We start from the raw sequence: 16,168 nt of genomic DNA, 5'->3' as shown, positions 1-16,168 counted from the left end.
TTTGTCCTTACTTGATTCCATTTTTTGAAGCAATTTATTCTCCAGTGGAAGTACATATGAGCATCTCATACTGCTATTGCTCAAAGTACATTAGTGGATCTTTTCAGCAAAGGATAAGTGACTTAGGGTTTTTTGCTGTAATCATACTCCTTTTATTTTTGGTGTTTATGTTTTTAAGGTCTTAGTCTCTCTGTGAGCCATTTATCATGCCAAATAGAATGCATCAAAGGTGCTGATGAAGAATTTGCCTTCTCATGGTGGGATATTGCTACATCTAAAGGATTTTTCTTTGCAAAGGGAAAATATATTAAAATATGGACATTTTCTGGGTTTTTAATTAGTCTTTTACCAACTGGCCACATACAAATGTAAGATACAAAGTAAATGGGAGGGAATGAGAACTAGAGAGAATAGAAAATAAACAAGTAGAAGTGTCTCTAATATTCATCAATTACCATATCTTATGGTTTTATTAGGAAATGATACAAATGTGCAGCAAAATTTAGATAGTGTTGCAAATTCTGTTTCCAAGCTAGCATCCTGAAATGTTTCTTATGCTCAGCTTCTCTTTTAAGACTTAAAGAAGCTGTCTTTTTCCACTCCCATAAAAAGGAGTTTCATGTGCCCAGAGGACAACTACACTTCAGGACACTTCTGTGATGAACCTAGGATTTCACTTTCATTTCAAGTTCAAGTTTCTCTGGTCTTCTGCTACTAAGCTTTTATTTTTAAGGAAAATTACTTTAGACCTTATGGTTTCCCTGGCAACTAGCTTGCAACCTGTGTATCTCCCTCTGGTAGGCACTATTAAAGTGCACATTGTTTTGCAGGTATTTTTATTTGATGCACTTTAAGTCTCAGAGGTGGTTTGCATAACTTATGAAGACATCAGATAGAACAGCCTTTGCTCCTTTAGCCTCTTCCTCTCAGGGTTTCTTTTAAAAATACTGCAGGGAATCTTGTCTTCAACTGCTAGCTTCTAAAAATTCTAGCATTTGCATTGTGTATGCAATAGCTATTGGAGAACCTTATAGTCGGTCAAAGATGATCTCTCTATTTGCCATGAAATGAAATGAAATAAAATAATGGGGGAGAGACATTCTCTTCCCCTGTTTCTTTTGTGGTCTCTTGGTGGATGTTGTCTTGCAGCAAAGAACATCTCAGCCCTTTCCTTAGAACCTCCCATTCTCACCAGATTGGAGAAGCAGGCAAGGTCCACATTTCCTGCAGTTGTACTTTTTCCCCACAAAACTAACATATACGAGACTCTAGATACTCGAACACATTATAGATTATCTTTCTCGGTACAAATAAATGCAGCAGAAATCTTTACTGGTCAGTCATGGGAGTGAAAAGTGGCATCTTTTAATGCTTAAATGTTTACTTAATCTGAAGTGGTTGTTGAAGGAATACTATCTACTTCAGCACACCGTTTTGTACAATGTTACTGCATTTGCATCCTCATTTTATCTTCTAATAATAAAATAATTATGTGCTTGTTGAACTTCATAGGCAGTGTTTGATGTGGACAAGAAGAAGGGATTGACCCTCATAGAAATCTGGGAAGGACTGACAGTGGATGATATCAAGAAAAGCACTGGCTGTGACTTTGCAGTAAGTAATTTTACAAACCAGTACAGTTTGGAGTCAGAACAAATATTCTCCACAAATACTTATCACATGAGGGCTTGTAGTTGAAGTAAGTTTCATCTTTATAGGTCAGGACTGAATAGATTACTGTGGGATTTACAATGAAAGGTAATTTGGGGCTGATAATAGCGGGATGATGTCAGAAGCATCAGAAGCTAGGAGAATTAGGAGAGATGGAGAAATACTTAAGAGTAAAAAGGCAAGTGGAAAGGTATCGAGCTATTCATGGGTTAGGGTCTTAAAAGGCCAAGAGCATTTTCTGGTTATTACAAAGTTGTTTATTATAGAAATGCATCAGTCTCGAAGGCAAGAGTTCTAAGCACGTGGTCTTACTAAAGTTATCAAGCCGAAAGTCCCAGTGGGGTGTAACGGCCAATTGACAGAGAGTCCCAGCCATGGGGAAAAGCAAATTGACAAGGAGTCCCAGTGACAGATGGACAAGGAGTCCCAGTCGCGAGAGCAGAGGCAGTTTCCCAACCCACAGGAATGAGGGAGGGAGTGTCCCAATCACAGAACAAAGGCAGTTTCCCAGTGCAGAGAGAGAGAGACCCGTTCCCAAGCAGCATTCTCAGTGCCAGCGACTGCAACAGCAAAAGCCCTGGCAGCAACCTAAGTGATGTATAATACCTGAAAAAGTTCTGGCAGCAGTTCTCCAGCAAAGCCCCTTTCTCTCTTGTAAATGGCAGGAGGATGGATAGATCATCAAAGAATCGATGGATCAATACCATTGCCCCCAAACCAGGGGATTTCTATCCATAAACCATAAACACATATTCATATCCCTGTCTATAATTACCCAATCAACTAAGAACACAGTTCTAAAACATTCTTTCTGCACCAATCTAAACTTAATATTGAAAGTATGTAAAACTATGAAAAACTATGAAGGATGGTATCAAAACCTACACATATAGCATATCTATTAACGTAAAAAGCTCTATCTCATTTACGTAAAAATTGTACCTGCTCTGTCTATCATCACTCTACCTGTGAGTGATGTCCTACTTTGCTTTTCTTATGTCTAAAGCTAAGTTGCCAGGCCTCAGAACTCTCGGTCTTGTGCTGGCTGATAGATGCTTGATGCTTAGAGTATATTGACTTAAAACTAAAATCTAAACTTCTACTTCATATTTACATGGCTTAATATATTAATTAATTTCTCTAAAGGCTTTAATTCTATCCCTGCATTTCTCTCTCTCTGGGTTCTCCAGGGAGAGATGCATCCCAACAGAAAGGAAACATCTATGCTTTGAATATGGGAGCTGATTAATCTCTGAGAAATGGATAAATATTTATTTTTTCACGGTGTAAGTTAGTTCACCTAAGTCTCTGTAGCTAAGTTTCCATTCTGTCTTTAGGTGTAGTTGTGAGTCTTGTTGACAAGAGCGACTACAGTTGTCCCATCCATGTTAGTAGTGCCAATCAGTGAACTGCTCTAAGACTGCCTTGTACAAATGGAACTTATGCTCTGCATTAATCCAGAGAGCCCCTGCCTTTTGACATTCACATTAATTCTTAAGTCTCACTTAATGCAGACACAAGACTGCCTTATTAATGGAAGGCTGTAGCACTCTAGAGTGTAACCGAATGCATGTGTGGTTTCTTCTTGGCCTGTCCCTACATCAGCATTTCAAAATCTTTTCTTCTGTTGTGAAGTCTCTCTAGGCAGTTCAACCCTCCTTTGGCAAGGGCAGCAAGTATGACAGTGTACAAATTGTACTGTAAAAATAGTTCAGGAATATTTAGTAATGAAGTAAAATACTCCTTTTTGCAGAGTTTCATGGCATGGTTATGGCACCTAATTGACAGACCACAGAGCATTTAGTATGTGCAAGGGTTTTTTACTAAGGCTTTGAGCATGCTCTTGGTAGTAAGGAAACTTCCTGAGCAATGAACCAATGAAATTTCATTTATTTCCCATGTCCATAAGAGAACATTTCTGTTAAGTAAATACAATTATGTGTGGTTCTCATTAGATATATTAAATAAAGGTCTGTTCATTGCTGAAAGTACCGTTAATTATCTGAGAAAAAGATGTTGGATTAAAGACTAGTGGCCTGCCTGCAAGCAGAGTGCTACAGAATCACTTCGCTGAACCTGACTATGCTAGGTTACTAACTTTCCATATAATATTTTAAGAAAGTCGTTATTATTTTTTAAAGCGGAACCAATATACATATGTATATTCCATATACAGCAGTTCTGTGTGGAAATAAAATGATTCATTCAGCTTTTGACTTTGATCTAGTAAAAAAATACCAATATTTTAGAACTTTGATAAAGTCAGGACTTCTTTTTCTTGGGCTGATCTGCCTGTCAAGCAGCTAGCATCCAGAAGTAAAACATAAAAATGAACTTTGTAGGTTTATATCTATCACAGTCAGTCACTTTATTTTGTTCTTTTGGATTTAATTTGGAGAGTAACTTCTTATGAATTTGAAGATGCAAGGTTTAGTAAGCATTTAAATAGATATAAACTACAGGAAAGGACTTCGGTTTTCAGAAGACATTGAAAACACTCCTTACTTGTTCTAAACGTGTTTGTGTGAAAGGATCTGGGGCTTTTTTGGTTGAGATGATCAAGAGATACTTCTTCAATTAAGTGATGTTTCCCAGAATAAAGACAAGCTGCCTATGTTCAAGGCAGTGAAAGCAGAAGCAAACAAAAAATTCAGAGAAAGAAGTGGTAAGTCTAAAATAGTGGGCTATGAGATGAAGCTTTGCAGCAGGTATGATAGGGCAAGACAATTGCGTTCAAAGAAAAGTTTAACACCACCCACTCTTCCTTAGTGCTTTCCTGGAGAAGTTACAAAGGAGTGATATAAGCTTCAAATCTTAATGTTGCCTGAAGTTAGGAGTTGATGAGAGGTACTGGAGCAATACACTGTCTGACTCCCTGGGATATGTCTCTCCAAGATCAGGAAGGGACCCTTCACGGGCACCTAGCTCTCCAGAAAGCAAACTCCAGCACAGTCTACGTTGTTCAGCTGCTGCAGTCATGCATGAAATCACGAGCTGTGGGCATGCAAAATGTAGATGCTTCTTGGTTTATGCATTTACATGTGCTTATCTTGAAAGCAGTGTCTTGCATAAATGCTTGCAAAGCAATTCTTATTTGCAAAGTATGTACCTCTTACCTATGCCACAGCACATGCGTGTGTCAGCATGATTTACTGATGGCTCCTTACAAAAGTGCCCACAGTCCCTACAGCACTGCAGACTGAAAGCATGATATGAACCTTAATTATTTGTTTATTAAACCTGTGCCATGGAAGAACAGTAGCCCTTCTTTCTTTCTTTCTTTCTTTCTTTCTTTCTTTCTTTCTTTCTTTCTTTCTTTCTTTCTTTCTTTCTTTCTTTCTTTCTTTCTTTCTTTCTTTCTTTCTTTCTTTCTTTCTTTCTTTCTTTCTTTCTTTCTTTCTTTCTTTCTTTCGTTCTTTCTTTCGTTCTTTCGTTCTTTCGTTCTTTCGTTCGTTCTTCCCTCCTCATCCTGTAAAGAATGTTTCCAGGCCATAGTGTCCCAGTCCTGCTGTCACTGAAATCCTTACCAAAACTTTTGAAATCTTTGACAGCAAGACTGGGTTGCTGTTGTGTAATATTGCACCCTTGATGGCCTGAATTTCATATACAGCAAACAACTAGAGCTTCTTTGCTCAGTTTTGAATTTCAGAAAATAGGAATTTGAGGACAGTGATAGGCAGTTATTCAGACTGCAGCATTCTTGGTCCTTTTTTTTTTTACATTTCAAAACTCTGCCTCGGGCTTTCTTGCAAGAGTAACAGTTGTGCTTGTGATTATTTATGTTCACTGAGTAAGACATCTTGGGTTTATTTATATCAGTGACAGGAGCTTTAGTGATATTGTATTGCCACAGTAAAAACATGATCATATATTTTCCTAGTCTGAAACAGAACTAATCAGGGGAAAATGAGGAGCTGACTCCTTTTTTCTAGTAGCTTTTTTTTTCTGTAGATGCAGTGTATGATCTGAACTAAAACAAATGTCTCTCTAAGTTCACTAGAAATGAGATTTTAAGAGATGGCTGTGTATCTGTCTCACCCCATGCAGACTACTGCTGTTTGGAGAGGAGAGTTTCATAGTCTATATGGCCATATTTGAGACACGTATGACTATACAATTCCATTTCACAGCCTGCTTACTTACTTGGAAAAACATCTCCTAAAGAACATTTACAAAACAAAATGTCAAAGGAAACATGATTTAGAGTCAACAATCTTCATTATAGACTGGCATCATTTAAAAAATAAACAATCCGCCCTCAATTTTACTGTGCTGTGAAGACAAAATGTTGGCTTATCTTGCATGCTTAAATAAGATTTGCTGTAGCCCAGCATATAGATCACCTTGGCAGGCAATCTGTTTGGGCTTGTACTGCCTTTTACCATTAATGAGACCGTGAAAGAACATACTTTTGCAGATGTATTTAATTATGAAAATAATCAAGATAAGTCACAGATACCCACCACAACCTTTCTTATTCCTTAATCTTAAAGCTTGTTTTTTCAAAATATTCTTCAAAGATAACATGGAGTATAGAAGAAGCATCTGTCAAGGCTAGTATATGTTTAAAAAGGAATTGTGTGTCCAAGTACAACCACTGAGTTCATAATGATACAGGATATAGATTTTATTTTCTGGAAGAACATTTCCATTTGAGGAATATTTTGAGACTGTTGCAAGATTAAGTTGATTTTTAAATAGATGTTGTGGGGTTTTTTTCCCTGATCAATCACCCCTCCTTCAAAAACCACTGAGATTCCTGTATCATATATATACATATATATTTGATGTTAGAGCTGTGGTTGGCATTTCTCTGAAGTAAAAAGATAGGTATCAATAAAAGTTAAGCAACATTTATAAATTTAAAAACTACACTTTTTTTTTTTCTTGGATGGGCTAATTTTAAATTTTTGAACAGTAACTTGCTATTGCTTACTTGTTAAGATCAATGGAACTTAACAGAATTCAACCTTATGCAGAATCAGAATCTGAAGGCATGTTCACTACATAGAAATCCAGTGAAATAAACATAGGGCTGTTTGTGTAGCTGAAAAGGGTATTTTGGGGTTGGGAATCAGAGATTCAACAGACTTGAACTGCAGCAAGCCCTAGAGCCCAGGTGTCTCCCAGCTGGAGGCTACATACTGGACTGCGCAGGCAAACTCCTCCCAGAACACCTGTCCAACATTAGCAAAGTATTTGAAACTTCCAAGATTAGGAGTTCTTCCTGTAAGTGAAATTATATTAAGAATGTGTTGCTTAGGAGGCACCATAAGAAAGTAGCAACTCTGAAGCTGCGCACTGTGAATAAGGTCTGCAGTATAAATGCTGTGCTCTTAGCACAGGGTGATACTGGATTGACTGTCTCTAATGATTCCAAGCAGTGGACACAGGGAGTCCTGAAATGCTTTATACATTTCAGACTTGATTATTCCTTGTTTTCCAAGCGCAGACCACTTGTTTTGTTCCACTGGCATTTTTTCTTCTTATTTAATCACATTTTAGTTAGAGCAAAAGTTGCATTTGGGTGCAGTTCCGAGTGGTGCTGGGCTCTCACCACCTCCATTACGTTGAGCAGACATTATGCCAAATCAGACTCACGAGCATCAGACCCATCTGAAGTGGATAGTGCTACACACAAATGACAGCTGTTAGCATCAGATGTGCAGACACCACATTTAATGTAATATGCTCATCAAATGTAAAATGCTTGATGTTTTAATGGTACTGAAATCTACAACATAAGAAAAAATAGAAATATCTCCCATAATTGCCTTTGTTGTTGTTTGCAGAATACAGATTTTTAGTGCTTTTATCTTCAGCCTCCAGTGTTTAGCTTATTTCAATGGAACCATCCCTGGCTGTGGCAGAAATAGGCCAAATAAAGTGAGGCACATAGTAACTTGGCCTCTGAAATGTTGAAATGTTTCTGGAATTAATCCAGGAATGCTGATGCATTGTACCTATTATTTCTAGTTCACACACAACTTTGAAAAAATCAGTGAATTGTTGCCATCTACAGAAGACATTTCATTAGCATTTGATACAGTGAACACATTCTTCATGAACTAACTTTTCCTCAGTGGCTATTCTCATAAGGTTATAAATGATGATACATAGTGGCTGGAGGAAAGATCACATAGAAATCTAAAAGGTACAGAAAATACAGCCCTGTACCTCTAAAAGAAGGAGGCATTAATGCTTGGAAAGGGACTTACGTATTATTCTTTCATGAGTTAGCTTCTTGAGTACTGATAACTGAAAAAGATGGGTTAAAGAGGCAGGAGGATGCAGTAGGTGATGCTTCCATGGGGCATGTTAATCAGCTAGGAGCCACATTATCCACAAAACTGTTTTTCATCCTGAAAGAGTAACATCACATGAGTTATTTCTTATCTTCATCCTGGGGCATTGGGATGAAGAAGAGAAGATCATTAAAGAGGCTTGGATCTTCTGTGGAGACCTGTTCTTCAGGGGTTTTGTGTAGACCTGGAGTGAGAGCTCAAGCAAATGTTAACCACTGCTGCTCTACAAAGTCTTCTCTGTAAATAGTGTTCCTATTTACACCTTCTTTCCTCATCTACCTTCCTATTTAGTCTTACTTATATTTGATCTGCTGTACATCTTATAATATCACTAATTGAATTTTGTGAGTGAATGAATTAAAACAATAGAATACATAAATTTGTCCTTACATAAAAATTAATGTAAATGGGAAAATGCAAGGTTTTTTTTAAAAAAGCAAAATTGGAATTAATTAACTATATAATCATTAAACAAAATTGAAAGTGAATGGAAGAAAGAAATTTAAAAAATAAGAAATATAAATCTGATATTGTATTATATCATCATCAAACAATCCCATCAAATATATTCATATACAACAGGTGCAGTGTTTATTGTATATGAATAACTTTGATTGCATATCCCCTGCTAACACGCTTGTTCCAAAACTCAAATTGACTGTTTCTGCACAGAAGACTGTGCAGGGTGCAAGTACAGATTCATCTGTCCAAGTTTAATATGTTTGCATTCTTACACCAATTACCTATCTCAAAATAAATGAAGTTTGAAGTCTAGACACTAGCACCACACATATCTTGTATTCTTGCACCAGAAAATTTAGTTGTGGTAGTTTTTATCCCTGACATACTGCAAATATGGCAGGTTAAATAAGTACAGTGTCTCTAGTCTTCAGTGGTACATAGTTGATACAGATGGAAGTGAATGGTGGGTTGTACTGCTACATCTTATCTGTATGACAACGGTTGTGGTTTTTTTTCCCCCTTTTTGCTAGGTTTCACCGAAACTAATACCGATGAGGCAGATTTAAATGGGAATTACAGACTGGGCTTAATTCACAAGAAGGCTTGTTTCCAAATGGAAGAAACTGATGACTGTCTTGCAATTTTACTTTTGTTTTTTTCCTTTTCTTTTTTTAAGGGCTCTTGAAGTAGTTTCCAGATAAATAAACTCAGGCTGTGACTATAAGCCTAATTGTATTCTGCTTTCATAACATTTCAACTTTAATGGAATGGTGAATAGATTCTCTAAGTTTTGAATCATGTTATAGTAAAATGTTAATGATCATTGTAAAAAAAAAAAGCAAAAAAAAAAAAGCCTTGTAGTCTCTCTGCCAATAATAGTGGTTTTTTTACACAGAATTAGAAAAAAATGTGCAAAACCTATGATTGCCTCTGTGTATCCTGATATCTGTTGCACTGGAAATACAGCACTTATCATGTCCATTCTCCTGTGAAGATGTGGGTTTTTCTTTCTGGAGTGATCTGTAACAAATATTTGTATCTGTAGAGAGATACTGGGAATGTGGATGTTCCTTTTCCTGAACCTTTTCATCCGTCTGTAACAAAATTGTTTAAACCAGTGGAAATAATTGGGACCTAAATATATCTGCTGTTTCCACAGTGTGTGTCTATTGGTATTGGGAGGCCTATGCCTCCCAAAGTCCAACTGTGACCCTTCATATTTCAGTCATACAAACTAGAATGGGGCTAGTGTGAAGGGGAAGATGAAAAAGTGTCTGTCCTCATGCAGATTACTGGTAGCTGCATAATTTCCCGCATGAACTGCTCTTATTCTCCATATATAATGCTTCTCCCCAGGTCCCAGTCAAAGGCAAATGAATATTGTTTCTGGAGTCAGGTCTGTCCTTCCTGTGTCTGATAGAGAAACAGGGAAAGAGAAGGTTGTGGACACTTTCTTGGTTGTGGAAGGTCATGGAAGATTCTTCTGAAGGGAATACAGATGGTTATGGGTAAAAGCCATATGCACCACTTGCCAATCAAGGCACCAGCTAAATCTTAAGAGTTTGAAACCCAATTTCATCATAACTTGAGACAATCAAAATGAAAAGACATTATCTCAGAGTCATTTTGATGAGGGCCTTCTTTTCCTTGTTAATTACAAAACCATTTTTATGTTTTGTTAGTTTTGCAAACAGATAAGGTTTGACAGCTTTGAATCTCACATACCAAATCAGTACAATACGTTTTTATTATACAGAGCATGAATTCACTGGAAATCGACATTTACTGAAATACAGAGTCGTCTCCAATGTAATGGTTTCTGTCATTTCTGTAATTTGTATAAATAGAAGCATATAAAACCCTTCAGTTAAAATAATTCCTGACATAGTGTGTGACATCAAGACTGCAGCATATTAAGTGACTGAAAACCAAGTAAAATGTAGATGCACAAGAAGAAGTTTACATAATGCCTATCATACATGTAATAAGCATGTTAAGCACATGGCATAAAAAGGCATTCTAATACTAAGTGATTAAGGGATTCACCATAGTCAATATGTGCTGGAGAAGGAATGTAGCACATTTCTTGGGCAACCAGACAGAAAAATCATGCAATATTTAGCTCTTGTACTAGCCTTTATACAGTATTTTTCTATTCTAAAATACCAAATGCTTCTCTTTCATGAAACAGTTACAAAATTTGTCTTGATCCACACGTAGGTTTTACAGCAGTAAAACTGCTTCAGATGGAGGTATTATATCGTATAGTTGCACTTACCCTAAAGAGTTCTTTGATAATCTCTTGTCAGTACCATAACAGGCTACCCTTCTTCGCAGAAAGAAATAAACAAAATGCCTTTGTAAACACTGTTATGCCAGTACAAAAGTATTCCCATAATACTAAGCTGTGACTTCAACTCATAGCTGCTAGTGGGTGGTAGGCCATTGTGCACCCTGCATCTATAGGCAAGACCTGATGCTGAGTCTTTGGGAAAGAAATATGTGGTACAAAGACCAGTGCTAATTTCATGATTAACATATACAAGTGATTTGGTTGATAGGTAATTTGCATCAAAGACTTGAAACTATTCTCCAGGACATCTTAACACTTCATGTTAGTTTTCACATGTTTTCTCTATTTAGGCTGTTTAGATGTATTCCCTGTGTTACTCATTCATTCCACATAAGTTAAGTTTGAGCATGTTTTTGTTGTAGAGGTGGACTCAAATTCTGCTCATGGAGGTTTTAAGATTAAAAATCTGTATATAATAAAACCTGACTATTTTAGCTCACTGTAAACAGTTTCACTTTTGAATGGAGCAGCCCAGAGGCCTCTTCCCTAATCCATGAAGACACTTCAGTGACAGTTCTGACCCTTGTGCTGCTGTACACAGCAAAAGGTGCCTGTCTTTGCCTTCAGGGCTAGAGATGGGTGCAGAGCTACTCTGAGGGGATGGGTGTAGGCTCTGAAAGCGTTTTGTTCATCTTCACTCAAAGCTCTTGTACAGAGTATTCAAAATGGATGATGGTTTTAGGGGAGAATTATAAGAACTATTACACAGAGGAAGGCATTTGTTGTTAACTAATCCATAGTGGAAAAAACCCACAAAACCAAAAAGACCAAAGAACACAAACATTTAAAGAGATGGGCAAGTCTTAAAGAAATCTATAAATGAAAATGTTGATCTTTTGCAATTACCTATGCTACATTAGTTGCAGGACTGATTAGTTAATTACAGTAAACATTTACACATCTGTCAAGTACAGGGGAAGTGTCTGAGGGCAGGATCAGGTGTACACTGCTTCTGCCATAGAACTCTGCTTTGCTGGTACACGCACAGAAGCCATTGTTGTAATTAATATATGGCTATATAAAGACTAATGACCTGGTAGTATCTAGGTGTTTAGCATCTTGGTTTCTGAATCAAAGAATTAGGACCCAAGAACTCTGATTTCAAGCTTTTCTGGTTCTCCACTTACTGCCTTGTGGAATGACAGCTGTGTTCTCTGCCTTGTCTCGTGTTGCTGGAAAAGGGGATGGTTTTTTTCCTACCTCACAGGGATGTTGTGAGGAATAAGAAGCTAAGGTCTGTGCAAGAGGTTGTTTGTTTCTCTTCAACTTGGGGATCTCACCTGATCAAGAGTGTGATAAAGTACTTGAAAACTGTCATATGTGCTGTGCATTTGAGTTCTGTGTCTTATTTGTGTCAGTTTTAATGCAAGAGAGCAAAAGTACATGGTGCTGAAAATTGGGGATAAAAGGAGAACAGGCTCTCTCCACATACAGCAATGATGCTGTAGCAACAGGAGACAAGATATGTGTGTCACAGGTGAATTTTTTTTATCTTGAGGATGAAAGATTGTGGTAAAATACTGGTATTGTTATGAAAATGTCATGAGTCCGCACAAGCTAACTGTAACTAGCTTTGAATCAAACTTTTAAATTCATTTCTTAAGCAAAAATTAAAGCAGTCATAAGTATTTACCTGTCTGTGGACACATGTGTGGTTCACAGATAAGGTGTACACTGAGCAGTAGTTGCAATAGTCAGTATTGCAGGGATGAAGGTTTATTGGGACTGAAATCATTCCCTGCTTGACAGCACTTCACAAGACAAGGACAGTTGATACTCTTTGTCTTGAAGAGGATGATGATTCTACTATATTATCACACTGAACTTTACTTCATTTTGTTGCTTTTTTGTCCCTGAAAAAAGAAAAAAAAACCATAGAAATCATAGCTGTGCTGTAAACTCTGCAAACTAAACATCAAAGTCCTTCCTATGTATTTGCAAAACAGTCAATAAAGATTTAAAATTGCAGGTTTTGTCTATCTATTTGTCTGTTACCATTTTTTGTGGTGTTTTATTCTGCTTTTGGGAGAAGTAAAAGTTTAGTTTGTTTTCACACCAGCATGTCACACCTCAGCACCTCAAGGTCTTGTCTGAATGTGGATGGGTTTGATAAACAGAAATAATGAAGCTTGAAAATCAGTTAACAGCTGGATTCTACATGTTCTCTCTTCTCACTGATGTCTCTGTTGGGTCAATCTCAAACATAATTATCACATTCATTTTCGAAATGACTTGTTTTTCAGTCAAGTTAAATAATGGACTGCATATGTAGTCCTTAGAGAAGTGATTTTTTCGTTTTGATTAAAACCACTGTAGAACTGATCACATTTGAGATGTTAATCATCAATGTTAGCGTGTGGCTGCACTCTGAAAATTGTACTAGATGACACATGAAGACAAATTCCATTAACCACCTACTGAATGATAAAGTAAATGATTGCAAAAGGATGAAAATGTCTGTGTGTAGTGGAGTCGTCCTTCCATACTTGTCATAAGGTCATGTATAAATGTGTCATAGGATCGTTTTCTCTTCAATATCATCAGAAAGCAGGTTGATAAATGTGAAGAAAAATGTTTAGAGTCATTAAAAAAAACCCTGATGTTTTTCTCTGAAATGAAACTCTTCAGTAATTTATATTTGTAGTCAAAATCCAACATCCCTGTGAAGGGGGCTACAAGGTAAGTGCCAAACCCACGGAGATAATACAGCAGTCTTGCAGCTCTGAAATCCACTCATACAAATGCAGAAGGTTATGTTTTCCTCTGACACAGGAGAAAATTGTTTACAGACTTATCTAAGTAGTTTTGTGGTACCTTGTATGACTTCCATTTTGCCTATTGTGCTGGTTTGGGTTTGGGTGGAGTAAATTTTCTTCACAGTAGCTGGTATGGGGCTGTGTTCTGCATTTGTGCTGAACACAGGGTTGATAACTCAGGGATGTCTCCCTTCTCCTGAGCAGTGTTTGCACAGAGCTAAGGCCTTTTCTGCTCCTCATCCTACCCCACCAGTGAGGAGGTTGGGAGTTGGGAGGGGACTCGGCCAGGACATCATTTGTTTGCTGCACAGCAGTAATCTTCTGAGAGCAGAAACCCTCTTCTGTACATAGCCATCTGCTCCTGGAGACCAGGGATCTTAACAAACCCATACCACAATGTGTTTGGCAGCTTTAAGTGGAAGAATTTCAGAGAACACCAAGATGGGAAGAAATTCCTTTTCTGAATTTATTTATATAACATCTTTTACATAACATTAGGTTTTGAGACTCCAGCAAAGATGAAAGTGGCTATTGTGTTTGGGTTATGAAAACTTGCTGTGCCTGGTTCACATGTTTATGTAAACATTTAGAAGAAGTAAGGGCATGGGAGAAATCCTTGCCTTCGAGGTGATTGGGTTCTCCATCTGCTTCCCATGATACTTTCTATTGATTGTATTTTATTGGTATAATGTCTTGCAGAAGCAAGCAGAACATTACTTATTTGTGGGAGCAGTAGAGTCTAAAACTAGATTTTTTATTTCTGTGTTCTTAGAACTGTCCCCTGAGTATGCAATACAGAGAAAAATGGTTTAATTTGTGTAAATCTTTGATAGATGGTTAGACTACAGCTGCTGTAGTGCTTTTGGGCATTGCCCCTGCTGCTGTTGCATAGGTGAGAAATGCTGCCTTTGGTGCAGTGCAGATCATCATGCTTCTCTCAAACCTGTGTCTGTATGAGGTTCACAAACCAGTGTCCACCCACCTAGCTGCTAAAGGCTGTCACATGTATGTAGATTTGTGCTGTTTTCAACATAGAAGTAGCACAGCCCCAGTTCTTTGAAAAATTGTGATGATGTTTCTTTCCCTGTATTAACCCAGGAGGGAGAGTTTTTACAAAGGTTCCGCTCCTAACCCTTTCCAGTAGGATTCAAAGTACATGTTTATTGTCCCAGAGAAACACCTAATGAGCCATGCTACCTGGGAATCTGGGTGAGAGAGCTGCTCCAGGGAATAATGTCTTCTATTGGAGAAAGGATGACAAAAGCCACACGGCTGTGAATGATGTCAAGAAAAAGCAGATGTTCCTATAGAGTGCAAGTCATTCTCCCAGTAGTGACAAGACTTGAATTACCCTTCGGGGAAGGCTCTTCTATTATTAACATGAGCTTTCAAATGGGTAAGCAACTCACTTCCCATCCTTTTTGGCTGCCCTGTGTGTAGGCACCTATCTGCAAGGGGTTTCAGGCAAGCAGCAAAACTGTGAAGTCTCTTAAAGAACTGGCAGGTCAAGCAATGTACTGCTGTGGCATCTCAGCACAGTACACAGAGGGATTTTCCCTTCAAAGACTGGATTGTCTAAATTGATCAAATTTGCCTGTAGATGCCCATGCCAATTACTTTTACTATTTGGATAAATTCCTAAATATTCCCTTTGATTCTGCAGCTGGAAAGTACATAATATGCAGGTAGAAAAGAGAATTGAAAACTTCTCTAAATGCAAGGAAAACCTGTTTCAAGAAGAGCAAAAACTGCAGCCAGGAGGAGAATTAGTTTACAGACACTGAACAAAAAACCCATGAATGGCAAACTCACTTGTTACCACGCAAAAAACAAAGGCAAGCTGCGGAAGCAACACATTCATGCCACTTAAGAAAGTATGCATTAATTTAACATGAATTCAATATCATCTGTTTAAGCAGTGAGTGAATAAAGACTATGAATTGGATCTGATGCCTGTGTCCTGCAAAATCATGTTTCCTCCCGTTTGGAAAATTTGGCTGTATGAGCAATTAACACTTTCATTCAGATTTGTCCAAAAACGAGGCAAGCTATGTGATGCTATTGCAGGCAAGGCTGTCTTGTCCAAGACTATCCCTAAAAATATAAACTTTAATCAGACACTCTGGCTTGCCACTCATTTTTGTCTAATTCCATCTTGTATTTGCTCCAGTAAAACCCATCACCCATGCTCTGCTCTTTCTGGCGCCCTACCAATCCTAAGCAAGTAGCTCCCTCTGCTCAAGGAAGACTGCTCAAATTTCATCAGTTTTCCTGTTTGCCTGGGCTTGTTATAAGGGGGAGGAGAGGAAGGAGAATGTGTGTTCTGCCGAACCATGCCAGCAGGGGAACTGAAACCAGAATAGCAGAGGGGACATCAGGGGCGGAGATGGTGCTGGAGAGTGGTGCTAGAGAGCCACTGCTGAGCATCAGCACCTCTGGTGTTCTGGACAATTTCTTATGCACTGCCACTCACACATCTCCTGGCAGAAAAAAAAAACCAAACCAGATTCATGGTACATTCTCCTCTCTGTTTTTAATTTTATTTCAACTTGGAGATGACATGGCTGTTCTGTTTGAAAAAATAAAATAATGAACTCCAGTGAAGAGGATGGATCTGAGTG

The 16,168-nt window shown here is 37.9% G+C and overlaps 1 protein-coding gene across 1 annotated transcript in view; it reads left to right on the top strand.

Moving 5' to 3' along the window:
* Positions 1-12,759, top strand: part of OXCT1 (3-oxoacid CoA-transferase 1) — an 85,642-nt gene extending 72,883 nt beyond the window's left edge. The window contains exons 16-17 of the mRNA XM_063424032.1: positions 1,513-1,614; positions 8,969-12,759. Of these exons, the coding sequence (XP_063280102.1) occupies positions 1,513-1,614; positions 8,969-9,004 (138 nt within the window). The 3' untranslated portion in view covers positions 9,005-12,759. The remainder of the gene's footprint in view (positions 1-1,512; positions 1,615-8,968) is intronic.
* Positions 12,760-16,168: the final 3,409 nt, after the last annotated feature.

This window comes from Prinia subflava, chromosome Z (genome assembly GCF_021018805.1).
Source record: "Prinia subflava isolate CZ2003 ecotype Zambia chromosome Z, Cam_Psub_1.2, whole genome shotgun sequence".
NCBI classification, from domain to species: Eukaryota; Metazoa; Chordata; class Aves; order Passeriformes; family Cisticolidae; genus Prinia; species Prinia subflava.
The sequence above is the reverse complement of the archived record's forward strand: the minus strand, read 5'-3'. Positions and strand labels throughout refer to the sequence as shown.